This window comes from Myodes glareolus, chromosome 10 (genome assembly GCF_982192425.1).
Source record: "Myodes glareolus chromosome 10, mMyoGla1.1, whole genome shotgun sequence".
Classification (NCBI taxonomy): Eukaryota; Metazoa; Chordata; class Mammalia; order Rodentia; family Cricetidae; genus Myodes; species Myodes glareolus.
In genome coordinates this window covers 43002392-43029521 of record NC_142035.1, presented here as the reverse complement: position 1 = coordinate 43029521, position 27130 = coordinate 43002392, and the positions used below count along the sequence as shown (strand labels likewise).

The 27130-nt window shown below is 42.1% G+C and overlaps 1 protein-coding gene across 2 annotated transcripts in view; it reads left to right on the top strand.

Annotated features, from left to right (window-relative positions):
• The window catches only part of Plcb1 (phospholipase C beta 1), a 700152-nt gene that overhangs the window by 440885 nt on the left and 232137 nt on the right, over window positions 1-27130 (top strand). For both annotated transcript variants that reach the window (XM_087911176.1, XM_087911177.1), the window contains exon 4: window positions 7371-7508. In XM_087911176.1, the coding sequence (XP_087767302.1) occupies window positions 7371-7508 (138 nt within the window). The remainder of the gene's footprint in view (window positions 1-7370; window positions 7509-27130) is intronic.

Here is a 27130-nt window from a genome sequence, read left to right as displayed (position 1 = left end):
AAAGAAATAACATTGTATCGATCTTTATGTATTAATGGACATGGTTAAGGTCTGTATATCTGGATTAATAGAAAACAGATGTAAGTAAAATTAAAGGGGAAAACCCTGAAAGTCAAAATACATTTAATTTTGAGATACATGTTTAGGACCTTCAGCAAGTATGTACAACTTCTCAGACATTCGCAGACAAATTACCCATTTAAATCCATTCTCCTTCAAGTACTTGTAGTCAATTGGTAGGAGAGCTTCTTTCTTAGCTCCTAAAATCACTTATAGTTTTAATGGGAAAAGAAGGTAAGTAGCAGCCAACATTTATTTCACTATTTGTCATGACAACAATCATATCAGGGCATGCATGAGTGCACGCACATACACACACGTGCACACACGCATGTGCACGCACACTTTAATTCCTTAAGAACATGGGATCCTTTAGAGTCCACAGCTTCAGTTCACTCCTTGTGCTAATGTTGTACATAGCAGGCATTGTGCTCAGTGCCCACCTCGTGAGGAAGCTAAGCTGAACCTCAGGAATCATGTTGCCTTATTTCTAAAATCAGTTGAATGGAGGAGCTGGACATTGAGACCTTCTAGGAATGGTTTGTCCTTTAGCACACTGTGAAGTGCTTCCGATGGAAGAGCGAATTAAGAGCAATACTAAATTCAAATACACGGTTTAAAGATTTAGTCAGTCCATTATACATGAACCATATAAGCATAAATACAAACGGAAATGAATACTTTGACTGGTAAGTCACACAGAAATAGGTTCTTGTTCTCATGAGGTTAAGTTGTTCAGTGGGTGCGTCATCCTGGCTTTGACTTTCAAGCAGTGATTTACTTCTCAGCCGCTCTCGTGAAGACTTGTTTATTTACTCTGACAGAATTTTAAATGGAATATTGCCGTCAGCTTCAATTCACAGATGAGAAAACCGAGGCATGGAATGGGGAACAAAGCTCCACACGACCATGTTGCTGTAAATAGTAGAGACAAATACCCAACAGAATTAAGTGCAGAATCTGCTGCCTCCCTCATTGGGTGACAGGCAAAAACCATCGAAAGTTCCAGAGAAGACCTCAAGGGATCATACCCAATTGCTACTTTCACAGGAAATCCATACCAGGACATAATCAGAGACTCAGAGCTTCCGTGCAGCCCTGGAGATGAAACGTGACTGTGAACACATCCTAAACTAATGTAAAGAAAGGTCACCCTTCTGACCCTGAGTCAAAAGTGATGATGAGCTGACTACAGATGACACCAGACGCTGACTAGCAGGACCAAACACTGCACTAGTTTGCAAACTTGAGTCACCAATTGCTCCTACTCACTTTTGTCAACCTGCCTCCCACATCCATGCTAGGATTCCAACCTAAAGCTTTCTGGATACTCGAGAATAGGTGTGCCATGAAGACACATGCCCAGTCTTTTTTGTTCATTTTTTTTTTCAAAAACAGAGCTCACTATCTTGCCCAGACAGTTTTGAACTTGTGATCCTCCTGCCTCTGCTGCTACAGCAGGTAGGATTACAGGATGAGCCACCAGGCCCCTGTTGCAGTCAAGAAGGAACATTCTGTTGCAGTTGTAATCCCTCATTTGCATGAAGGAGTTGGCAGGAACTGTGGGTGCTCTATCTGTATAAACTCCACTTTCCCTTTTGGGCATCCACAGTCTGGATTGTTGTTGGTTAGAGCTGGAGCTCTCGTCAAGCTGACACAGATGCCTTCATAGGAAACCTCTTCCTAAACTCTTCTGAGTCTGGACCCTGCCTACCACTGTAGATTCAATAAACTCAATCCAGTTACAATGAGTCAGTACAGCCATTAGTGTATATGTCTGGGCAGGTTGATTTCTAGACAAAAAAAAAAAAAAAAAAAAAAAACCTCATTATTAAAGACTTTTCAGACCTCCCTTTGAAATATGCTTAGCTTTTGAGTGTGTTCTCAAGTTCTAAAAGGTCCCTTGGCAATATACACCTGCTGTAGAGTACCATGAAAGAAAACAGATGCCTCTACGAAATAGATCAATAAAATGGAGATGAAAGAGGAAAAGCACTGACCAATAAAACAAAACCAAGCAAACAACAAACAGTCAAACAAACAAAAACCTTACCTGTCAGGAAGATGAGACAAAGTCACATAAATATTAGTTATGCTTTAACCTAACCATGTGGATAGGAAAATTACCAAGAGACTGGCTTCCCTGCAGGTTGAGGGAGATGTATTGAGAGTGATGTATTTCACTGTCTCTAGGGGGGCTCAAACACAAAGGAGCATAGAGTTCCTAACTGCCTACTGTGTGTATACCTCTGTCCCTCCAGCCCAGGGGTTTTCACGTTGTTCTGCAGCAGTATTGCTGGAAGGGGTGGAGAGATGGCTCAGAGGCTAAGAACACTTGCTGCTCTTTCAAAGAACAGATTTAATTTCCAGCACCCACGTGGTGGGTCACAACCATCTATAATTCTAGTTCTAAGGGATCTGATGCCCTCATCTGATTTTGAGGGCACTGGACATGCATGCAATATACATTAATGCATGCAGGCAAAACACTTGTGTGTGTGTGTGTGTGTGTGTGTGTGTGTGTGTATTCTAAAAATTAAAAGGAAGAATTTTGCTGGCAGTTGGTAGTTTGCAGATGTCTAAGGAGGCAGGAAGGGTTGAGGCAGTTGATAATATGAGTGACATACTACCTTTAAATACTAACAAGAAAAGGAGGGTGCTAACTATTTTTCTCATTGACTTTTGAAAATCTGCTGTATACTTTGTGTATTTAAACTTTCAGTAAGGTAACTATCCAAAGGCCATTGAATGTCACTCTTTAGCTTCCATTTATTCTAGAAAGTAAACTGGTGTCATTAGTTCATATTTTCTTTCCTATTTTGATTTACTATATCGATTATTTTATACTTTAAATAAACTGACCTAAAAATCACTTTTGGAAAGTGATTAGTAGGTGCTGTTTTATTTTTCTGCCAATTGAAACATGCACATGATTTTTATATTAGTACCATTTAGCTGTATCAAGGACTGTGTCTTTCTATTTACAATTATTACACTTAGTATTGATCAAAAGACTTTCAAATACTGACATTTCTCATGAGTGATGGATAACCATAATTCGGTTGAGAACATTGTATTAAGTGCCAAGAACAGAATTTTCTTCATATAAAGAAGTGTCGAATAAGCCTGAAATCTGATAAAGATGTATTTCATGAGTATGAAAAACAAATGAGTATGGTAGATCTTTCTGCACCAAACAAAAGGTTTCTGGTACCTAAGTATCCCGAGGAGATGCATTGTGTTGGGAAAGTCTGTCATACAAATAACTTTTCTTTAGAAGTCAAATTAAGTAGTGAATATCTAAACTGGCATTTAGTTTTCCTTTTAAAAACCTTATGCATAATTTTCCATCTGTCTCTGACATTCTAAATTACATAATTCCATAATTGTGTCATACTTGAGTCCCGCTTCCTTAGGTGTAGAATAGTCTTTATTCCTCCAGAAGCCAATTGCCAGGTAATGGTAATAGTTAACAGATAATCACCAAGAACAAAACTCTTTCTTTAGAATGAACATGAAGTAATTTGATCACAAGTCCTGATGATGAAGAAAAAGTGGACTTGGGTTAAATCCTGGTTCCTCTGCTAGTGACCCCTCAAACTGCCCATGCCACACAACTGTCACCCACATTCAGAGGGTCTAGTGTGGTCTTATGATGGTTTCCCAGCTGTAAGTCCAGGATCGGTGAGCTCCCACTAGCTTGAGTCAGCTGTGGGTTTCCCCATCATGGTCTTGGCCCCTTTGCTCATAATAGCACTCCTCCCTCTCTATGACTGGACTCCAAAAGTTCGACCCAGTACTTAGCTGTGAATCTCTGTATCTGTTTCTATCAGTTACTGGATGAAGGTTCTGTGATAACAATTAAGGTAGTCATCAGTCTGATTACAGGGGAAGGGCACTTTAGGTATCCTCTCCACTATTACTTAGATTCTTAGCAGTATTTGTCCCTAGTGCATGATCTGGCTCTTTGGAGCCTATTCCCTATGGAGGGATACCCTGATCAGCCTAGATACAGGGAGAGGACCTTGGTCCTGCCTCAAGTGAAGTAGCAGACTTTGCTGACTTCCCATGGGCATCAACACTCTGGATAAGGAGAGTGCAGGGGAAAAGTGGGAGGATGGATGGGAGAGGGAACTGGAATTGGTATGTAAAACGAGATTGTTCAAAGAAATAAATAAAAAAGAAAAAGTGGACTTGCATAGCCAGACCACTTTTGTTTCCTGATTCTTGAGATAACCTAGGGGCAAAGTGAAAACTGCCAGGGTTCTTAGTTGCTCTTAGCCCCTACTGGAGAGGAACAGAAAGAATATTCTCTGTAGAGAGTAAGCCTGGAATAATAGCTGAAAAATGTAACGTTCCAAGCTCACCCCATCTCTTAGTTTTCCCTGTATCCTTTAATACTCTTGGAAAAGTAAAACAACTTTGCAGAGCGGAGGGATGGCTTGTTCTCCTTAAAAGCATCTACAGTCGGCATATCAGTGTGTTTAAGTGCCCTAGAACCTGGGGAGTCAAAGAGTCTCTGGGAACTTATCAAGGATTTTGAGATTCACTTAAAGTTGCTTGGGAGAAGGGACAGGGGACAACGTAGTTCAGACAAACTATCAACAGGACTTTGTCCTTAGCACAGTTTTGACTGTGAATGTTTGTTTTTCAAATGCAACTGTTCATTTTCCCAGACCTACAGTACTGGAGTCCAGAATTATCACAATTTCCGACCTCTGAGTTCATTGAAATAATTTCATCTGTGAAGTCCTCATCTGTGAAGTCAGTGTGGTTCTGTTTTCAGGTTATTGCTTTTCACAGTCTGACCGTCTAAAGCTGATGGGGATCACCTGTGGTACTTGAAGAGATGGGTGTCTTCATCAGCAAATGCCCCACGTGTTATAGATCTGCTGAGAAAATAAAGTGTTCCACTATAAGACATTGTAGTGTTAGTAGGAGGGATTAAAATGAGCAATGGTCTAATCTAAGAGAAAGTAAAAAAAAAAATCCACATTAGACACAACTTACTTGTTACATATTTTCAATCATTTCTCACTTTATATCCTGAACTACATGATTTTAAAGGATTAGGATTTCTATTGATAAAATATATCTCAAATCCAATTGCTCTTCTCACTCACTTTCAAAATCAATTTAAAATTCTGTTAGAACTGTGAACAGTTTCAGATAGACTCACCAATATTCAGCTTCAGTTATCAATTCCCTTTTCACAACCTCTTTCATCCACCCAAATCCAGACACCACCTCTAGTTACAAAAAGACCAAGGGATGTTTAAAGAAATAACAACAGCCATTAGAAGTAAAACTTACAGAGACGACATGTTTCTTCTAGATTCTTGCTGACTATAGCTGATAGTAATGCTGTTCTTCACAGAATTTTGGAAGTTCTTTGACCGTATTTTTTATTTGGACACCTCCTTTGGAGAGACTTTACATACCTCCAGATCCTCTATTTCAGTGATAAGTCACACGAACCCCTGATCCCCACACCTCTTCCCTGCAATCCTGGGAAGTTGAAACCCTTAACCAATAGCCTTTTAGTGAGTAAGCAAAAGTGTTTTGACCACACATGAGAATTATGCAAGCTTTAGTTAGTTTCTGAGACTGGTTATTCTCTTCCATGTATACAACAAGTATTGATCAAATACACTTAACTCCCTTACTTGCCTCTATGGTGTCTGAAAACTATAATGTAATTAATCATTTCCAGAACAGCTGGGGTAATTGTTTAATTTACTTAAGCATGTGTTTCCAATCTATTTATTCTATAGTGCTGAAACCCCCCACTTTGTGGTCTTCATTTGGGAATTAGTTGTCTCTATCCCTCTCCTTTTGTGGGTTATGGAATTGACAGCTTTGAGGGAAGCAGCTCCTCTTTCCAGGAGGCTCCCTCGCCTTGTTAAGCTCTCACCGTGTCAGGAAATTAAATCTTTGACTCTACTGGGCAAGCTTGGAAATGAAGTTCCTTTCTCCATAGCTTACTTGAAAGTGTGCCTCTTTGTGCAGCCACACAGGAGAAAGTTTTATTAATGATACCAAGTGAGTAACTTAACTAGAAAGGTTTGGCTTGTTTTCGTTCTGGTTTTTTTTTTTTTAATTCATTATTTCATTGTACGGGCTTATAACCCCCCACTGAAGGAGGCCAGAATAACCCAGCCTCAGTAATCAGGCCCTGTTGGCATAGTGTTTTGCTAAATAAGTAGAAATGCAAGCATGGTCCTTGCTCAGAAGCCGGCAGCAAATTTGCTAAGTGATTGATTTGATGCTAATTTTCTGCATGGACTGAAATGTCCTACAGGGCCTGTCCTATGGGAGGAAAATAAATGCAGCCAAGTTGACTAAGCCCTATTTTCGGTTTTATTTTGAGTTCTGAGAGTTTGGAAACATCCCTTTCCCAGAAAAAAAAAAAAAAGAAAAAGGAGGCAAAAACAAAAAACTGTATCTCCAAGGGATACTTACTCAGAGTGTTCCCAAAGAATGAGGCTTGCTCAGAAAGAGATGGCAGCCATCCCCTAAGTCCACATCCCAGAACAAACCAATGAGGGACTTAAAATAACCTGTGCAAAGCTCCGCTGACATCCTTTCTCTTTACATCTGTACTTGGTGCAGAGGAAAGCCCATGGCGAGAGGCTTGGCTATGTTTCCGCCCCAGGTATCTTCCTCTCATTGTCATAAATACTGGAGATAATCAGTTAATATAGACAAAAGGCTTACTTCATTCAGTGCATGTTTTAGGGTTCCAGTCTATGGCTGGGAAGAGCTATCACTCCTGGACTCAATGTCACCTCCACAGGGACAGTCTCAGTGATCAGAAGACTCCAGCTAAACACCCCACCTTCACCCGCCAACTTTGCACTACTTTCCAATAGCACCAACTCAAATGCTTCCATAACCTATTGAGTTGTTTAGCCTACAGTAGGCATGAACATTTTTATTCCGTAATAATTTCCTTTTTCTGTTTTAATGTGCCCATAAATGGAGGAGAAGAATAAGACTTTTCATGTCAATGTGTAACCTTTCAGATGATTGGGGGAAATAGAGGAGAATTCTAACACGTACACATGCATTGCAGGATGGCTGTGTGATAGAAAGACCACTTCACTGAAAACCATGGGTCTTAAACTGGGAAGTCTCTCCAACAGCTCTTCAGCAAGTGACCAACCTCCCTCGCCACTGCAGAGAGGAATGCTTCCATTCACACAAGCTTGTCTTAAGAAAAGGCAGCTCTACTTCTTGTTCATGTAAACGTGCGCTACCATGTTAGAATCTTTCCTAATATTCCACTCTTCTTAACATTTCTTATCCAGGACCCCAAGTTACGTGAACTCCTGGATGTTGGGAACATTGGGCACCTGGAGCAGCGCATGATAACGGTGGTGTATGGGCCTGACCTGGTGAACATCTCGCACTTGAATCTCGTGGCTTTCCAAGAGGAAGTGGCCAAGGTATGGTAGGTGGCGACAGTGAACGCCGTTGTCCCCATCTGATTTTTAATGACATTGTTTAACCCATGTGGAAGACTTTCAATTTGTTTAAAAGTTTGATGCAATAATAATCCAACTGCCAAGTATCCATGTGTTTAATACATTTTTCAATAGTAGCATTGACGTTCAGTAACAGAGATTGTTTTCATTAGGGATAGGGCATTAGATAAAATTCCTCTGCAAAACAAAGTGTAGATAAAGCTACATTTCGTTTCACCGGGTGAACGTCCTTCCTTTTGCCTTAACTTTGATCCTGTCTCCCTCCATTTCTAACTCCAGTTCCATTTTTAACTCCCCCCCCCCCCGAGGAAGCTCAACTTCAACACAATTTTAAACTGGTTTCGCTCACACACACTGCACGGATTACTGGCGGTTGTGTAGTAATTTAATTAGTATGTGAAATAGGAAATGCACTTTTAATAAAAATTTAGATAGTCAATATTTATTCAGCTATAGACTGGAATGGTGATTTTAAAACAGGTTTTCCCTTAGTAACTGATTATGATTCTACTTAAAAAGGTTTGCAGGGTGTTGGTGGCACGCGCCCTTAGTCCCAGCACTCGGGAGGCAGAGGCAAGCAGATCTCTGTGAGTGTGAGGCCAGCCTGGTCCAGGACAGACTCCAAAGCTACAGAGAAACCCTGTCTCGGAAAAAAAAAAAGAAAAAGAAAAAAGAAAAAAGCGGCCTTCTAGATGTTTCCAGATGTACACAGAAAGAGTGCGGATACACAACAAACAAGAAGCTGTAAATTCTAAGACTCCCTGGACTCAAGTGTGACACTTCCTCTAGAGGTTCTCAGGCTTCCTAATGCTGTGACCCCTTAGTACAGTTTCTCATGTTGTGGTGACCCCCCAACCATAACATTATTTCATTTCTACCTCATAATTGTAATATTGCTGCTGTTATGATTGTAATGTAAGTATCTGATATTCAGTACATCTGTATGCTACCCCCTAAAGAGACCACGGCACACAGATTGAGAACTGCTTTCTAAAGTGATGATTTGGAAAGCGCTGAAATGAACACATTAACCAGAAGGGCCCCACCCCCATCCATGTTTATACTTTGTAGTACAGAACACTAGTGACTTTCCATCTCCATCAGGGGTTAAGGACATGGATCTAAGGATACTTAGGGGTCTGCATATCACTTGTGTGTCCTCACAGAACATGCAAAGCGCAGATCACAGCTCCATGGTCGCTCCTTGTCAGCGTGTGCTGTCAGGGTCTTGTGGTCTATGATTGTTTGATGTCTAGTGCCCTGACAGCTGTATGAGTGACGTGTTTGTGCTGGCCTGCTCCGACATCTCTTAATGATTTTTGGCAGGAGTTTATTTCTGATCATTTCAGTAACCTCAACTTCAGTTCTTACAACAGAATGAATAAAATACCAACTAGATATAATACTCTGGGGTGTGAAAAGTTAACGTTTTTCAAGAGTGTTAAAACCTAACCTGTTTTCTCTGTGTAACAACAGTGTATAATTTACACTTGGAGAGAATACAGGGGCAGGGAACTCTGTCCCCGCTGCCATCATCCTGGCTCTGCCTTCCTCCCCATTTTAGAGCCCTGTCGTTAACTCATTGGGTTGCATAACCCCATTTCTCAGTATTGAGTGAGTTAGTGGACAGTGGGTGATTGCAGGGAAACAAAACATTTGCATTTGCAAAACATCATAAAACTTGCTCTCCTCCAACACACCCACGTTCCGCTTTCTAAAATGACCAGTCTGAGTAGTCATTGTATTTCGAATAAAGACATTAATAAATGTTCTATCAGACAGGTCTTTACTGAGATTGAATGCAGACCTACTTCCATTGCACACAGATCTGTAAACCTTCTGTTGCTTAGGGCCCTTGTGCCGCTATATTTTCACAATGTCCGAGTCCCCCTCTCTGTGATTTTCACACACTAATTTCCCACAGATTTAAATTTCTAAGTCCATTATGGTCGCCAGCAGTATGGGATCTCCAAAAGTTACTTCATTCTGTTTTTCAGCAGCTACATGAAGTTCCTGGCATCATTAATGAAGTCATATGGTATATTTCACGTCCTCTAGGTACAAATTTCTATAGAATTACTCCCCCTCCCATGAAAATGCAACAGCCAGAAATTTAAAATTTGCAGGCACTGTTTTCCTTCTAAAGCATATTTTCCATATTTCTGGCTGTTAATATTTTCTGAGTCCATCGCACCTTGTACCTAATCTCAGGCGTCTTGCATAGCACTCATTCTGAAGGAAAGAGTGTGTTGTTAGATGAAAACAAGAAAAGAAAAAGGAAAGTATATGACTGTTTCTATGTACAGTGGAGGAGAAAGCTTATTGCAGGGGAAAAAAAGGAGAGCATATCCCAGAAGCAGAGCCATCTGGGAGAGTCCAAAGTGGACGTGACCATGGGCCGTGTGAGAAGAGGGGGGAGGGTAAATGAGAGATTAGAGAGAGGGGAACCAGGTGCAGCAGCCAAAAGGGCAAAAAGTAAAAGCAGGGCAAGTAACCAAAATGTCTGGATTATATAGGGATGGGCAGCACAACCCCTGGGCTAGAGAGTTGGGGTGGAGAATTGTGTATGGGTATGCCAGCCATACCCTGTAATAGGTAAGGACTGAGGGATGCTGGGAGAACCTGGTTACCAGGTCCACGTTGATATGTTAAAAAGACACTTCAGCCATTTGTCCCAGGGTTTGAGACCGAACAGTCATGATGTAGGATGCACAGGAGAACTTGGACTCCTCTGAAAGTTGAATGCTGTCCAGACTGTTTACAAGTAGACATCAGCTCATGCTACCTCCAGCATGTATCTGCAGAATGGGAGTTTGTTCTGCACCAGACACACTTCCAATGGTAGGGCTTCAGCTATGAGCAAGGCCATTTCCTCAGATAATCTAGGAAAAAAAATCACCAGCTAACTCACAGTGAGGTTGTGCGCATGGCATGTCTTATGGCAGATAAAGTTGAGTGCAAATGAGTAGACCATGAGGCCTGAGAAGGTAAGGGGAGGAGGAGGGTCTGGTCTCTTAAGGAGCCAGCAGGGAATGTCAGTCTCTAAGGAAGCTGCTCACTTGAAATACTAGCAAAGATATAATTCCAGAGGTGCTGACGTTACTTGTTTTCTTGTTTTTGTTTGTTTGTTTTTGAGACAGGGTTATCCTCTATGAGCCAGTCTGACCTCAAAGCTTGAATTTTCTCTGGAGCCCAGACTGCCCTTGAACTTGTAGTTACCCTTTGCAGCCACCGAAGTGCTGGACCTAAAATCGTGCTCTCCCGTGCCTGGCTGAAATTGAATTTTTAATTTAGTCCTTAAGAAAGTTGGATGCTTTGCGAGGCAGACGTGCGGAGGAAACTCTTCCACCTTTCCTCTGTGGCTGGACTAAGAACATAGCACATAGCATCCCGTCCAGTGAAACAACAGTCACATCTTCCTGACACAGCCTGACTCACCAGCCTTCCCGCGCCCTGACAATCAACTCTCCTCTGGGAGTGCAGTGTGTCTGAGAAACAGGAATGTAAGCCATCCTGTTCTCCACACATCCCTGCTGTTCAGAAGGCCAATGGTCACATAGTGTTTGCTAATACTTGGCCCTCCAGGACTTCATCTCACCTCCCCGAAATGTCTGACCACTCTGAGGAGCTTCAGGGGAGATGGTGAATGTCATGTTTCTTTACTCTCTTCCTTTGACTCCCAGGGGACCTGCATTCACAATCTACTGCAAGGTTGGGGGGTCTCTGTATCCACTAAGTAAATGAAAACCAAGGATGACAAGAATAAATAAACTCTCTAATAAATATGGCTGCTTCATCATCTGGGTAAAAGCCTGGACAAGGTATGTTTCGGGAGCACACTGTAGGTTTTAGACTTCTCACCATAACTATATCTTCCTTGAAACCCCCGACAGTGCCTCACGCGGGGCTCATTCAGAGGAAGCTGTCCTTTGACCATCATTACTATCTTCTTTGACTCCCATCTCTTCTGTTCTAATGCAGTCCTTGGACTTGAAGGTCACTCAGACACAACTGCTGCACCGCCCTAATCTATCTTCAGTAACACCTCTGCACACACTCTTGCCCTCTGACTTTCTCTAGTCGTCTGGAAAAGCCTTTGGCTATCTAAGTTTCCATCCAGCCTCCCTTGGGATTCCCTACCATGAAAAGGCGCTGCAATATTCAGCACCCCTGTACACATCTCAGTTAACTGCTTATAACTGCCCCAGCTGCAAGGACAGTCACTCATTATCAGAGATGACATAAGCTATATACAGGTTGTAGACTTAAATCTGCAATACCTTCCGAGGTGTGTTAATAACTACACTGCACAGAAGTGATGCAGAGAAGTCTGAGGGGATGGGAGCCGCCTGACAATCTCCACGAGCCGTTTTCATCCGTGCAGCTGCTCTTTAGCTTCTACCCATTGTAAACCAGTAGGTTTAAAACGTGACTGTAGCCGGAATTACCAGAGAGGCTTATTAAAAGACTGGCTACCGGTCTGGGTGCACAGTCCTACCCAGCCGGTCTGGGTGCACAGCCCTCGCTCGGCAGGTCTGGGATAGACTCTGAGTATTTGCATGGCTAACAAGTTCCCAGGAGATTTGCATCCTGCAGATCTGGGCATTGCACTCTAGTGCTGTCTGACCTCTGAGTTTAGTTCCTAAAGGAGGCGGAGCATCGAGACAGGATGTTAAATATAGACGCCGGTTGTTTTCACATATCATGTTAGACAAACAAATACAACTGCGAGCTGGATGGGATTTGGGGACGTCTGTTGGCAGCTTCTCAGTCTAGGTTCACATTAAGGAAGAAAAACATTGCACTGAATAGAATCTCAGGTCTTGACCTCTGAACACAATGGGGAGAGGCTATCATCTTACTTAGCAGAGCCAAATCGGCATTCTTAAGTACATGGGTACATTCTCTAACGTGCAAACATTTCCCAGGACCTTTGGGATACCTAAGAAATCGGGCCTCTTTGCATGACACTTTTCAAGAAACTGAGTCATCTAGCCTCCTTAATGACCATTGTGGGTCATTTGCAAACATTTCTTTAATAATAACTTATTTGTACCTCAAGTCAGATAACATTCTTCAGCAGGTATCTCCGTGAGCTGAGGGAGAAGGGAGAGAGTAACATGAAGGAAAATCTTGTGGATGCCTCTAGTCGCCATTTCTGAGCAAGTAAGGAAAATGAAAGACGAGGTGGAAGGGCACAGAATAGGATGTAAGTAGGGCAAGTCGAAAATTCAAGAAGAAACACTCCTCAGTGTTCTGCAAGGTCACATTTTAAAATTCAGCTCGTTAATTAAACAAACACAAAGCAAGCAATGGAACTTTTGCTGAGAAGACAAATGCAGGCTGCTGTGTTGCTAGGGAAAACAAGACCATTGTAAATGAATTAGTTCTCCAGCATGGAGGCCATTTTTGCTTACTGTAGGAAAGAAATAAGGAGGGGAAAGGATCCATATTACTAAGTCCTGAAGTTAGGGGTACAGAAAGGGATGCAGAAAAGGGAAGGAAGCGCTTAAGGCATCTACAGATCTGAAATCTCAGCCACAGTCTCCCAACAGATGGATATGAACCTTGAAGCCCCTTGACAATGTGTCGGACTTTTTCTCCGTAAAGGGAAGGTGCTGGGATCCTTCACCCATTGACTTCTTCAACAATTGTATTAAGCTCTCCACAATGTCACAAGCTCTGTTCTTGTTACTGAGGATAGAGCAGTAAACACAACAAAGACCCTTTACTGTATGGAACATGAATTCCAGTGAGGGAGAGACAATCAACAAAACAAAACAAAAAAAATAATGAAGAAGTGAAAAATGAGATCAACACAAGCGAAGCAGAGGTTGGGAGTGTTGGAAAGTAGACATCATGTAAATTGGTCCCACCAGACATCTCTATTACCTAGGAAACGAGTTTTCATTTAGGTTCTTGAGCTTCTTAATAAAAAGAAATAAATAAAAACTGACTCGGAAAGAGGCTTGAGGAGGATTTTATAAAATTTGAGAGAAACTTCACATTGTAGACAAGCTGAAAGCCTGAAGGAGGGAGCTGGAAAAGAGGAGGAGAGATAGTCATTCCATTTGCCGCGGAGCCAGAAAACATTCCCATGGCGGGTTTGGTAATGTTGTGGCTTCAGGGAAAGAGTGGCAATCCTAGCGTGCCAGGGAAAGCATGCTTGGTGTCTCTGGCCAATATCCAGAAGAGGAGACAGGAAGAAGGAAAAGGACAGGATTGGAAAGATAGCTCAGTGGATACAAGCACTGACTGTTCTTGCAGAAGACCTGGGTTCATTTCCCAGCACACACATAGTGGTTCACAACAACCTGTAACTCTAGTTCCAAGGGATTCAACGCCTTCTTCTGAACTCCTCAGGTGCCAGGCACATAAGTGGTACACAGATATACAAACAAACACCCATTCACATAAAGTAAAATGTTTTTAAGCGAGAAAGAAAAAGTCTTATATTTGGGGGATTAGGTCTCAGAAAAGTGGAAAGACTGACAGACACGATGCAAGGGTCTGCACCAATGCAGAGGACTGTGGAAAAGAAGAGCCCTTTACCTCATTAGGGAAATAATCCTCTCTTCTTAGGGTGTGGACTCCTGGCCAGGTGATTGACAGACACACTAAACCTTATGGGGAGGAGAGCATAGTATAGAGTATTTTGGGCAGTGTAGAATATCAGCTCTCCTTTTAAGCCGAGAGATTGAACTTGGATTCTGTTTTGACTAGGGAGAAGTTCCTTGTCTTAATGGACCTCGAGGAAGTCTCAACACCTCCACCTCCTCATAGAGTAATTTAAAACCCGAGGAAGGGCTTCTCTTTCTACTGTTACCAGGGAAATGTGGGTTGGGGTCCAAAGTCAACCTGAAGAAGTCATTGGTACTCAGTGGCCTCCAAGGTTGTTAATCCCTGTAATATCTGTGAGGCGGTGATGCCTCAGCCAAGATTTGAAGCATCTGATGGAATAAGCCAGAAATACATTTGGAGACAGAATATTCCAGATAGACAAACATGAAGGATAAAATTCTCCAGCCAATTAGAGTCTGGTGTGTCTTGAGACATCATAGGGTACCCGCAGCAGGGGCAGAGACAGCGATGCTGAGAGAACATAGTAGCAGGAAGATTCTGACTTTTCCTGTGAGTGAATTAGAAGCCATCAGGGAGTGTGGACCGAGGACAGATTTGACCTGACTTAGTGTCTGTTCGGTAATGGACTGGGGTGAGGGGTGGGGGGTAGGGGACAAGGAGAAGACAACAATGGGAAAAGACAGATCACTTAACAAACTCTGGAATATTCTATGTAAACAGCCAGTTGTTTGAGTGAAGGAGAAATTTAACAGGAAATGGAAGAGGGTCGAAATCTCCATAGTTTAAAGCAAGAGTCAACAGCAGATACATATGAACCAGAGAAAGAAGCAAAAGATGGTGTTAAAATTTTCTCTTGAGTGTTAGGAAAGAAAGAAGTACCCCTCACTATGTCAGAGGTTCCTTTTTTTTTTTCTCGTGTTCATTTTGAGATTGTGAGAAATCCAGGTGAAGATGTTGAGTTGGGCTTCGTTTGCTTTGTGGGCCTGGGGTTGAATAGCAAATGTGACATATAAACTTCTCGAAGGCATTAGTTAATTAATAGCATTTAAAATTATCCTGGAACTTAATGAAGCCGGATGAAAGATCAACTGGAGAGTGGGCCCAGATGGAGAGGCTAGCCAGCCTTGGAATGGGAACACTCCAACATCATGTAAGCCTCAGAAACAACGGAAACTGAGAAGGAACAAGCAGCAGGGCAACAAGCAGTGGATGTGTTTCTTTGGAACTCAGGTGAAGAAATATTCCAAGGCTGAGTGAGATCAGCTGTGCCATTGCTGCTCGCAGTGCCAAGTAAGACGAAGGCCAAAAATTGACGACCGGATGGAATGACTCGAAGGTCACTGTAGCCTTGTTACAGCAACCTCAGTTGAGTCTCAGGTTCAAATTCCTCATCGGAATGGCCTTGAGGATTCAGAAGGAGGAGGCAGGTAAAGAAAACAAAATCAGTTTCCTTTTTGAGATGTCATGATGTAATTAGCAGCAGGGATATGGCAAAAGCTCCTAGTAAGGGCAGGAAGTGAGGACAGGTGATTTCAAGGTATGAGAAATGAAAACATTGTCTATAGGAGTGAAGCTGCTCTTGTCCAGGAAACCCAAGAGCTCATGCAGGCGAGGATAACTGCTGGGATATGTCTTTTACTAGACAACAGAAATAAGATTTAGCGTAAGACTTGAGGAAGTTAAGCCTGGGGCCAAACTGAGCACTCTCCTTCTTCAGTGAGGTTTTATTGGAACACAGAAACTCCCATTTGCTTCCATGTTGTCTAGGGCTGCTGGCACATGACAGAAGGTGAGTTCTTAAGATATAAACCATAGAAATAGCCAAAGCTCAAAACTGCTACTGTTTGACCCACAATTCCAAACTGTCCATCCCTAGGCTGATAAAATGGCTCAGTAGATAAAGGTGCTTGCCATTGACCCTGACAACCTGTGTTTGATTCCCAGAACCCACACTGTGGGAGAAGAGAACCAATTCCCACAAGTTGTCCTCAGACTTCCACATATGTGCTGTGGCATGTACATGTACACACACGCACACACACAATACATGCATACACATACATGTACACATATACATGCATAAACACATGTATACACATAACACATATACACACACAAATAAAACATACATATACACACATGCACACATAAAACACATGCATATACACACATAACACATCAATATACACATACACGCATAAAACACATACATACACATATACCACACCTAAAACACATATATGCACACATATACATGCACAACACATACATGCATAAGCAACATATACACATATGCATGCACACCATATAGGGGAGGGACTGTTCCTGTTCTGCTGCCCCGAGAGGCTGAGCTTAGGTAGGAGCAATGGGCGCTTTGCTCGGGTGAATAGGCGAAGAGCACTGATGGTCCTCGTAGCAGTCGAGTGTAGAAGAAATTTTTTCTGATTACTTCGATTTTCTTATCACGGGTGCCAAATTTTAGTCAGCCGTCACTCAGTAAGAACAGTGAGTATTTGATTTCTCAAACATTTTTCTTCACTAGTTAGTGAATTACTTTAAAGACCCAACTGGCTAGGTTACTGTGGACTATAACAGGCAGGTCATTTACATCCACCCACACAATTCCTATCATTTCGAGTAATCTAACTGACTCACCAGATCAAATTTTCTTCGAGAGGCCAGTGTGTCCGAAGAAAAAATAGTTCTCTTCTGCCTGCCCACTTCCATTCTTTATCCTATATCCTGTTTTTCTTTCGGGGTGGGGCAGAGAAACTGACTTCTAGGTGTGTCTGCTAGGATGTCCTGGTCCCTGCAGTGTGAGCAGCTTCCTGTGAGCTGCAGACTCTGAGGCAGGCATTGTAAGCCAGAGGCAGCCGGTCTCATGACTGCCATGTGCTGTGTCCACCTTCAGGTCTCAGGGACCTGGGTTACAGCTGCTCAGAGAACACTCATTTCCCAGAGAAGCTCAGCCAGAAATCAAAATCTGTCCTGGAATTTCGCCCAGAGGAATCCCAATATGTAAAGGAAGCAAAGGCACCGCCTCACTGTTTTGCATACAGAAAGCTAAATGTTTCTCAGAGTGTTTACCTTTGGGTCTAGTGAGCTCCTCTCTAATCATCCATGGTCAAACCGCTAGTGTCAGCGTTCTAGGAAACCTGGTGCTTGTGGCCTAAGGAGCAATGGGTCTTAACTGTGGTGCCTGAGTGGCAGTGTAATAGGAGACTCATTGCCTTGCCCTGCCTCCGCTTCCTGTGCCATGAAATTAGTGACATCATCTGTCACCCGAGAGGCAGGACTTGAGGTCCAGGCTCCGATATAAAATACCAAATGGTTGGCCATACTGGTGGACCGCCCCCCACCCTGGTGTGGGAGAATTGTTAATCACCACCTATTTTGGCAGACGTTAGCCTTAATGTTGTTGCTCTATTCTGTCTCAAAGCAGTGCAGTCTCCTGCTTTAGAGTCCAGTGAGTTGAGACTGAGATGTTCAATAATTGCCACGAGGGGGAAATTGTACGTTGCTTAACTGCACAGGCACAGTATTGGCAAATTTCGCTGTTTCTAATCTATCGTGGGCACTCAATTCTTTTAGGCATTATAAAGGCGCAAAACAAAACACAGTCATTCCGTGTAGCCATACTAATGGTCATGAAGCACCTGGAAGAGTGCTCATGTCCTAACTCTACCTTGGTAGACCTTTGAAAAGGAAGCACGCCCATATACCTATCACCCAGACTTAAAACCAACGAATAAAATCAAGCATCATCAGGAGCCCCGGCATCTACTCTTCTATCAGTCCTTATTTGGGCTTCTTACATTGATCTGTTTTACCTGTATTCAAAAGATCTGTAAATAGCTTCATAGAATATAGCTATTTTGGCCAGGTGGTCATGGCGCATGCCTTTAATCCCAGCATGTGGGAGGCAGAAGCAGGCAGATCTCTGTGAGTTCAAGGCCATTCTAGTTCACAAGAGCTAGTTTCAGGACAGGCTCCAAAGCTACAGTGAAACCCTGTCTGAAAAAGCAAAAACAAATAAAACAAAATAAAACAAAAAGTAGCCATTTATGTCTGTCTTCTATTACTCCAGATTTATCAGTTTAGTTTTTTCTGTTTTATGAGTAGAATTTATTAATTCCCTTTGTTACTTAGCATTCTGTACTTTCTGCTATAGTTGACAGACAGTTCCTAAATTTAGGGCTATTACAATAGTGAAGCCATACAGCTGCCTTATCTGGGGGCATACACTGCAATGTATAAGTACATACTTTGTAGATTTTTCTATGTTCTGCCTTAATAGATATGGTCAATTTCTAGCTACATTTTTAAATATTGTTACAGAGAGAGAGAGACAGACAGACAGAGAGAGAGAGAATGTGCTCTCCAAAGCACACTGTGTGCAACGAACATCAGTCTTAAGTATCTCCACTTTCAAAGCAGAACCTCTGCTACTCTGTCTTGGAGAATTTAACTCACTTATTTGGAGATTACAATGTGAGATTTTCTGGAAACTTGCCTAACTTCACCCACATCAGCTGTTTGCCCACCAGCCTGGCCGCATCCAAGCTCTCTGCCCCTTCTGATTAGAAGCTCATTAGCTCCCACACCTCTCCCTCACCTATTCCTCCACAATGTTTTATCCAAGATCTTGACAGGGTTTGGCCATCATCACCTGCCTCCTTTTCTAGAAACCTCTCTTTCCTGTCCAACTCTAACTGCCTTCCTGCATAAGGCCTAGGCCTCACTTGAGATTCACCGTCTCCTTTTCCAGCCAAAGATCTCAAGGAAACTTGCACTGTTCTCGCAGTTTTGCCAAAAACACCATCATGCCTTCTGCTGCATTTATTGTTCTGGAGTTGCCGGCTGGTGTGTTTAATGCAGTGCCCTAGATATGTGAGCCGGGGAGAACAAAACAGCACAGCTAGTCACTCTTGGGATATAAGAATCTAGTTCAGTATTGGCATGTGATAGATAGATGGCCAGGGAGATAGATGGATGTGATAGATAGATGGGCAGGGAGTGTCGTTCAGGGTGGGAGAAAGAATGAAAGAAAGAGGGAGGTGGGGATAAAGGAAAGAAGACATTTGAACTGTTGAGAACAACTGGTAGATCACATAAGATGTCAAGGCCCTGGAGGCTTTGAGCATCATGGACTCCAATCATCTTTCCGAGTAGATGAAGCTGCGGTTCCTCTATTGGATGGTTGTTTCCAGCTTCCTCCCATTGACTGTTCCTATGATTTTCTGCCCATAATTTGCAAAGATTCTGAGTAGGAGGACATGGTCAATATTGATGACAATGACTTCTGTTCTTCTAGTTGTCCCCAAACCCAACCTGCTCCCACCAAGAACCCTTGCTCCTACTGCGTGTATGCCCATCAATCACTATGCGCTTTTTAAAATATGAAAGTCAGCTTCTGCTTCTGAGCAGTTGACACCTTCGAGTTGAAGAAATGAGAGAAGTACACATGGAAGGGACTTTTGTTTATTGGTGGTTAAGAAGAAATATTAGCCAGGCATAGAGATACATGCCTATAATCCTAGCACTTGGAAAGTAAGGTAGAGAGTAGACATAAGTTCAAGATCTGAACTACAATAACAAACAAATAAATACAAGAAGAGGGAGGAAGAGAAGGAAAATTACAACCAATGAAGTGAAGTTGGAAATTAAGGAGGAGCAGTTGAAGAGACCTGCCAAGCCAGTTCTGGGTCATTCTTACTTTAGTACTTGATACTTAAAATGTTTTGAAGTTTTTCATTGACATTCTTCCAAATTAATGGTATCATCTGTTTTAAACTAATCCCCAAAAATGAAAGTCATATTTTTGTTATGGGGACATTTACACTGAGGTAAAGATTTGCAAACACTAATATATATTCTCTTCAAAATATATAGTTTGTTTTCATTTCAGGACCAATTTGTGATAAAGAGTCAATAGCTAAAACTTTGAATTTTCTTTAAATGAAACATAATAAAGGAAAAAGAAAAGGAGCCATAAGTGATAATCCACAATCTGTTTAGGGATTTAAGGGACTCTGTGTGTGACTTGGTTACAGGTGGCGAATATGCCAAAAGTGACTGCTGGGAAAGATGACATAAAGACTATTTATTGTAGGTTATAAGATTTTCATTCTTTGTTACTCCTGGCCTCCTTGCTTAAACAGCCCATGCCCACACTGTCTTCAGCTCTCACCCACCAACCATAACACAGACCGGGCTCAGTCCCCTGCACTCTTTGTCTGAGAGTCACTGGAAAATACAATTTTCCCCACAGTCTTTGCCTGAGAGTTGTAGGAGATTAGTAATCAGATAAATCCTGAGTTTTTACATTGTGAAAATGTCACCCACATAGAACACTCTTACAAAAGTTTAAAGGCTCAGAAGTCAGAAGAGAGATTCATAATAAGAGGAGAAAGGGCAACTTGGACTCCGTCTCTTCCTTTTCCACAGAGAAGCCACAGCAGCTGTCATTCCCGGATTATGGAGAAAAGCACTTCCTGCCTTCCGTCCTGCACATCTCTTTTCTGGATGTGTTAAACATCAGCTGCTTAGAGCCAGGCAGGATTCCACATAGAGGCCCCTGAGCAAAAGTGAAGGGAAAATAAAAACCTGGTTCCAGAAATGATTGTGCTGATTGGCTGTGAGTTATCATGTGTGCAAATCCTGCTAGCTGCAGAAATGCAAGACAGAAAGCTAGCTCAGTGGTGGCATCTCTCCTGCACCATTGGGTGCAGAGTCAAGTGTCTTCTTTCCCATTCCTTGGCATCCCTGTCTTTAGAGTGTTGGTAGCTGAGGATGCCTTGAATGTGTTCTCTTGGACCCAGGGCTTAAAGCAGACAAGCTGATACAGAAAGAAGAACAGATTTAAAACAAAGAAAATGGTAATCTACATCGGTAGTAGGAAAAGTCAAGACCTCCTGAGTAAATTGGGAGCATGGGGACCTTGGGCGAGAGTTGAAGGGCATGGGAGAGGCAGGGAGGGGAGCAGAGAAAAATGTAGAACTCAATAAAAATCAATAAAAAATATGAAAAAAGAATTTAAAATTAATAATAATAATAGAAAGGACAGGAGGGGAGCAGAAGAGAAAGAAGGAGACAGAACAGGAGGGAGGAAAAAAGAGAAAAGAGTCACTGTTTTGTTTTTTAGGGAAGAAGGGCTCAAAGACAATCTGACTTTGTCTCATGTTCCCCTCCACATGTAAAGTTCTGGAGAAAAACAATTGTTTGGCCCCCTTTGAGAGAGACTGATGGTTCTACCTTGATATCAATCACTGTCTTAAGGAGCTAGCCAAGTGCTCCCTATGAGTAATCTATACATCACTAAAGATAAAAAGAAGTGTTTGAAAATAACATACTAGTAGTTTTTCCTATAGTTTACACTAACATCCACTGATTTAACAAATGTTTAATTACCCACTGTTGGTCCCACACTCTTTTGAGAGCTAAGGTTAGAGAAATAATGAAGCATTAGAATAGGGAGTAGATGGGTAGCAAAACACATCAGGACAAGTGAAATGTAACGAGGACACACACACGAGGTGAATAACCAAATGAAAACAGACAAATTTCTAACCACTTCATTCCTTCCTCCTCCTTGTGAAGAGTAATTTATAGCCAGTTACTTCTAGTGATGCAAATCTTAGAGTTTATCTTTTAAGAAAGTGAATAAAGTCTTTAGAAAGAACTGTTGTATGTAGAACAGGAGTTAGGGAGCCAAGGTACTTGAAAGCAAACAGTAGCCTATAATGGTAACTGTTTCTATCTATATTATTTTTTCTTATGTTTTATCATAATACCAGGATGCATGAAAGTAAATCGTCTCTGGAATTAATAGATCCAAGCTAATAAGATCAATGCCCCTGACTGTCTCCTCAGATCAAGATATTTCCCCATCCCTAGCCATCCATGTGTGTTGAGGAACACCTACATCAGGAAGTCACATTTTCCCCCAGAAACCCCAACTTCTACTTCCCTACGACTGCCCTGTGCAATGGGAGACATTAGAGCTAAGTAAGTTGTGGCCTTGGTTTATGAGTTGGATGTGCAGCTAGTCTAGGTGACAGTTAGGCCAGGGTGTAGAACACTTAGTAGCAAATTCCACAGCTCAAGTGTGGCAAACAGAAACTCTAAAACCCAGTGCAAAAACCTTCAAAATCATCCAGAAGAGAGTTCAACATTATGAAAATAAATGAAGTGTTCCAAGTCAAAGGCAGAGAGTGGCTCTCATGGAGGAGGAGGACCACCAGGATGCAGATTCCTACAGAGGAGGACCACCAGCATGCAGATTCCTACAGAGGAGGATCACCAGGATGCAGATTCCTACAGAGGAGGACCACCAGCATGCAGATTCCTACAGAGGAGGACCACCAGGACGCAGATTCCTACAGAGGAGGACCACCAGGACGCAGATTCCTACAGAGGAGGACCACCAGGATGCAGATTCCTACAGAGGAGGACCACCAGGATGCACATTGCTACAGAGGAGGGCCACCAGGATACAGATTCCTACAGAGGAGGACCACAAGGATCTAGACACCTACCAAGTGCCAAGCCCCTCCTCATTTCCAGGAAAAGAAACCAATTTGCTAGCGGGTTTAAAATAAGGATGGAAGGTATAATTAAGGTATTTAAAACAAATTGATTTCCAAATGAGAGAATTACATTTTAGCAGAATTCCGTCATTATGTTGTAAGTTAATGAGGAACTACCTGTGCGTACTTACAACTCAATTTTCAAGGAATGCAGTTTTAATTTTGTCACTCGGTTCAGGTTAGTGAGTAAGCAATGCCACTTAACTCCCAAGAAGCAGCCATTGCTCCCTGCTTCCTTCTTGGCGTTCCTCCCACTATGAAATTAGCTGCGGTTTTTGTTTTTTACTCTTTCTGTTTTAATACCTTCAGATAGAATTTCTTTTTAAAAATAAGCAGGATTAAATAGCTACTAGAATGGCAGCACCCTCTTAATACACATTTACCATCTACAGTGCACAGTACTGAGTCAGCCACAGGCAAAATGATTAGCATCAGACTGTCAGGATTAGACCAATAGCAAACATTTTCATAAAAGTGCCAGTAGGCTGTGGGAGGGGTACTATCCCAAGAATATGCCAGGTTGACTTGGAGCCGTAGGTGTGACTCTTTGGGGGTTCTACACACCGGGAATGAGTCAGGAAACTAGCTAGAAATACCACCACTGCCACTTCCGCTGGCACCACTGCCGCCGCCACCACCGCTGCCACCACCACCCAGCTGATTCAAAAAAATACCCTAGAAGCTCACAGTGACAGCCCAGACCTCTCCTTGTCTAACTTCAACAGGTACATGTACCTGTATTTTGCTTCTACCTCTTTTGGGGAGAATATCTTGGTCCATTTTTTGCTTTGTAGCCAGATAATTGGGAGTTGATAATTGTAAAAGACAAAGGTTTATTTAGCTGAACATATTCTGAAGTTTGAAGTTCAATACTGAAGACACATGTCGGACCAGGACCCTAGGTTGTGACATAAAAGACAAGCAGGTTCATGTGGGAAAAACAGAACATGAGAGGTGCCACACTTTTTAATATCTCACTCTGTGTCCTGTGTCACTAATTCAATCCCAAGAGAATGAGGACACCCTCACACGCCCAAGATTGAATATAAACCCTGAGAATGCCATTAAACTTCTGGCCTACTCACATCTTGATGGCCCCATCACCCAATGCTACAAGGGCAATAAAGTTCAGCATGAGATTCAGAGGGGACAAAACATATTCAAACCATAGAAAAGGGTTTTTTATTAACACTATCCTCTTCAAGATAAACCTGAAACTGACGTCACCGCATGAACTTTCCCTGTATGTTAGACAAACAACTGTTCTAAGAAGTCTAGCATTGTACTAGACCTAACACCCAAACAGACCTAAGTGTGGAGCTTTGCGTGTGTAGTGCACTACCAGACATGCACAGTGATTTTCCAGACCTTCTGAGTACCATTTAGCATAGCGCCACTTCACTCGACTGCAGGAAGGTGGTTGGATATGAGTTCTTTATGATATAGCCAAAGCATAAAGCAAGGCATGGAGCAGGACAGATGCTCCAAACCCCAACATGAAACTTCTTATACTTGGACATTACACCCAGCTCTCCTAACTTTCTAAAATCCCATTCTAAAATGTTACAATAAGAAACATACAAAACCAATTCGCCAACCCTGTAGCTAAAAGTGATGCTCAAAACTTAAAACTATCGGGGAGACAAAGGGATTAAGTTCCAAAGACAGAACCTCAAAGGCGTGGAAGTGTTTTTCTTTCACATGTGCAGTGCACGGACTAACTCAATGACTAAGAATGTATCACTCAGTTTGTAAAAACAATCAGACATAAATGATGAGAACCATGTAAGGGATGACACACAGCCTTGTCCCGGGGCTCTTGAACAAAATTCAATGTTTTCTACACCCCTCCTTCTGCATACTGCTTCACCTCGCTCAGGATTTGGCCTCTAATTCATTATAAGATTCTGACTTGAGCTGGGCGGTGGTGGCGCACGCCTTTAATCCCAGCAATCGGGAGGCAGAGGCAGGCGGATCTCTTTGAGCTTGAGGCCAGCCTGGTCCACAAGAGCTAGTTCCAGGACAGGCTCCAAAGCTACATAGAAATACTGTCTAGGAAAAAAAAAAGATTCTGACTTGAACTGATTGTCCTCAAAGGTAGGTCTACTAGACCAGTGTCAGGACTGTTCTAGGAAAGGTAAAGAAATCAGCCAGATTCTCTGTGGTGACAGGAGCCACCACCTATGACAACTTGGTACAGTTCGGGCCATAGGCAAGAGCTCACGGGTAGGGAAAGGAATCATGTCATCTAGAAAAAAGATTGATTGCAAATTTATTGCAAAAGCAGTAAAGAACATGCCTTGACTTTCCCATTCAATTCTTGGTGGTCTTGGTTTATTAATGCATTTATTCTTCTGCAATTTGCCCAGGTTTACTTCAATTACAATAAATAACTCAATGTACTTAATCAATTCTTCTATTCTCCAAGTTAGCTTGAGTTGTACGTTTTCCAGTTGTAGCCTATAGCCATTTGAAAATAATGATGCATCTTTCATTGATTTTACATCAGCTAAGCAATGTAATGTTTGTGTCTCATCACTGATATTACTGGAACCTAGTAAACTTTTTGTTTGGGATTTGTAGTGGGGGGATGGTAGTCTTGGAGTTTTGTGGTTGACAATCATTACATTTTGTATATAAGATAAAAATAGGAAAAATTTGATGATAAGATCTAGGACCTACTCTGTTACCAAATTTTTTTTAAAAAAAAAAAAACAGTTCCAGAATCATATCTAACATTCTCAGTGTTCTATCTCAGAGCACACATGCAGTGACTTCTGCATCCTGAGTGTTCTATCTCAGAGCACACATACTGTGACTTCTGCATCCTGAGTGTAGCATCTCAGCACACATGCAGTGACTTCTGCATCCTGAGTATTCTATCTCAGCACACATGCAGTGATTTCTCTTAGTCTTTTCTGATTTGAACACATTCTGTGGAATACATAGTACTTCTCATATCATGGAAAGATTCTTCATTGTATCGTTAAATTAAATGCCCTGGGTCATTGATTCTGCTTCCTGCTAGCCGGGTAGTGAAGCATGCTCAGGCAGGTGAGGCCTTTCTCAAGGCACCATAAAGTGTTCCTCCTCACTCACATCCCAGGATGTCGCCACATATGAGGAGATTTGGTTGGAAATTGCTGTTACAAATGACAGCAGTTAGCAACTCTCAGCAAGTAGAATATGAAGTATTTAAACATGTGACAAGTATTAAAATATATAGCTTCAAATGATGGAAAATCCTAAGGCCCTTTTGAAGCTCATTATATAAAAGAAAAGGTAAATAGATAAGGGCATAAAGGATGCTTAGAGCAGAAGATTTACTCTAATAGTAAGTGATGGTGTATGATGTTTTAGGTTTTCCCAAGCTCATAGAGAGCATATAACGTCAAGAGAAAAAAAAAAAAAAACTCTAATATAAAAGGTGGACTCTGTGTGACAATAATGAGTTAATTCAAATCTACCACTCTGGTAAGGAATATTTGATAATGAAATGAGCTATTCTTGTGGGGGTGCAAGGGATACACAGAAACCTGGTGTACCAACCACTCAGTTTTACATTGAACCTAAAATGTCATGTTTATTTAAAATGTAGTTGCAAGGGCTGAGGAGATGGCTCTGTGAGTGAGATGCTGCCTCTTTGGATCTTCAGCATCCACATAAAGCCAGTTCTAGCAGTGCACATCCGTAATTCCAGTGCCAGGGAAGTGGGCAGGGACAGGTATTTCCCTGGGGTCTACCAGGCAGCCAATCTAGTCAAACAGCAGCCTCCAGGATGAGTGAGTGACACTGTGTCAAACACAGGGTAAAGGGTGATAGAAGATGATACTCGAAGTCCTTCTCGCGTCCTCTGCCCTCCATATGTACACGTGCACACACTCAGATGAGCATAGCGCTTACACACTTGCATACACCACATACAAAAAATTTTAATATATAATAACAACAGCGCTGTCAAATTGGACACTGGAAATAGCTGCTTTTAAAACACAGCCCTTGCTAGTAGTCCCTTATGGAAGTATGCACTGACTTATAATTTCATATGTATATAATGACATAATGTACTGTTTATATGCATGTATGTGTAAACAGGGAGATACTCAGAGACCTTCCGGAATATTTTCACTTCCTCAAAGAGCATTTTGAATGAATATGTACTTCTGAAAGAGGGTACACTCTGCCTTTTCATGTGATTCGACTACGTTAGTATTAAGTTGAAGCCATTCCCTCGGAAACTGACAGGCCACGATGCCATGGGATCCAGTTGCAACAGGCAGCCACTGAGTATTACTGGTTCTACAGACAGCAGTGGCACCAAAACTGGTGTATGTGTTTGAGCTCAGTTCTCTACAAACCCAGTTCTCTACACCTTTTTTAAAAACAATGAAGGGAAAAGAGTCTTGAAAAAGT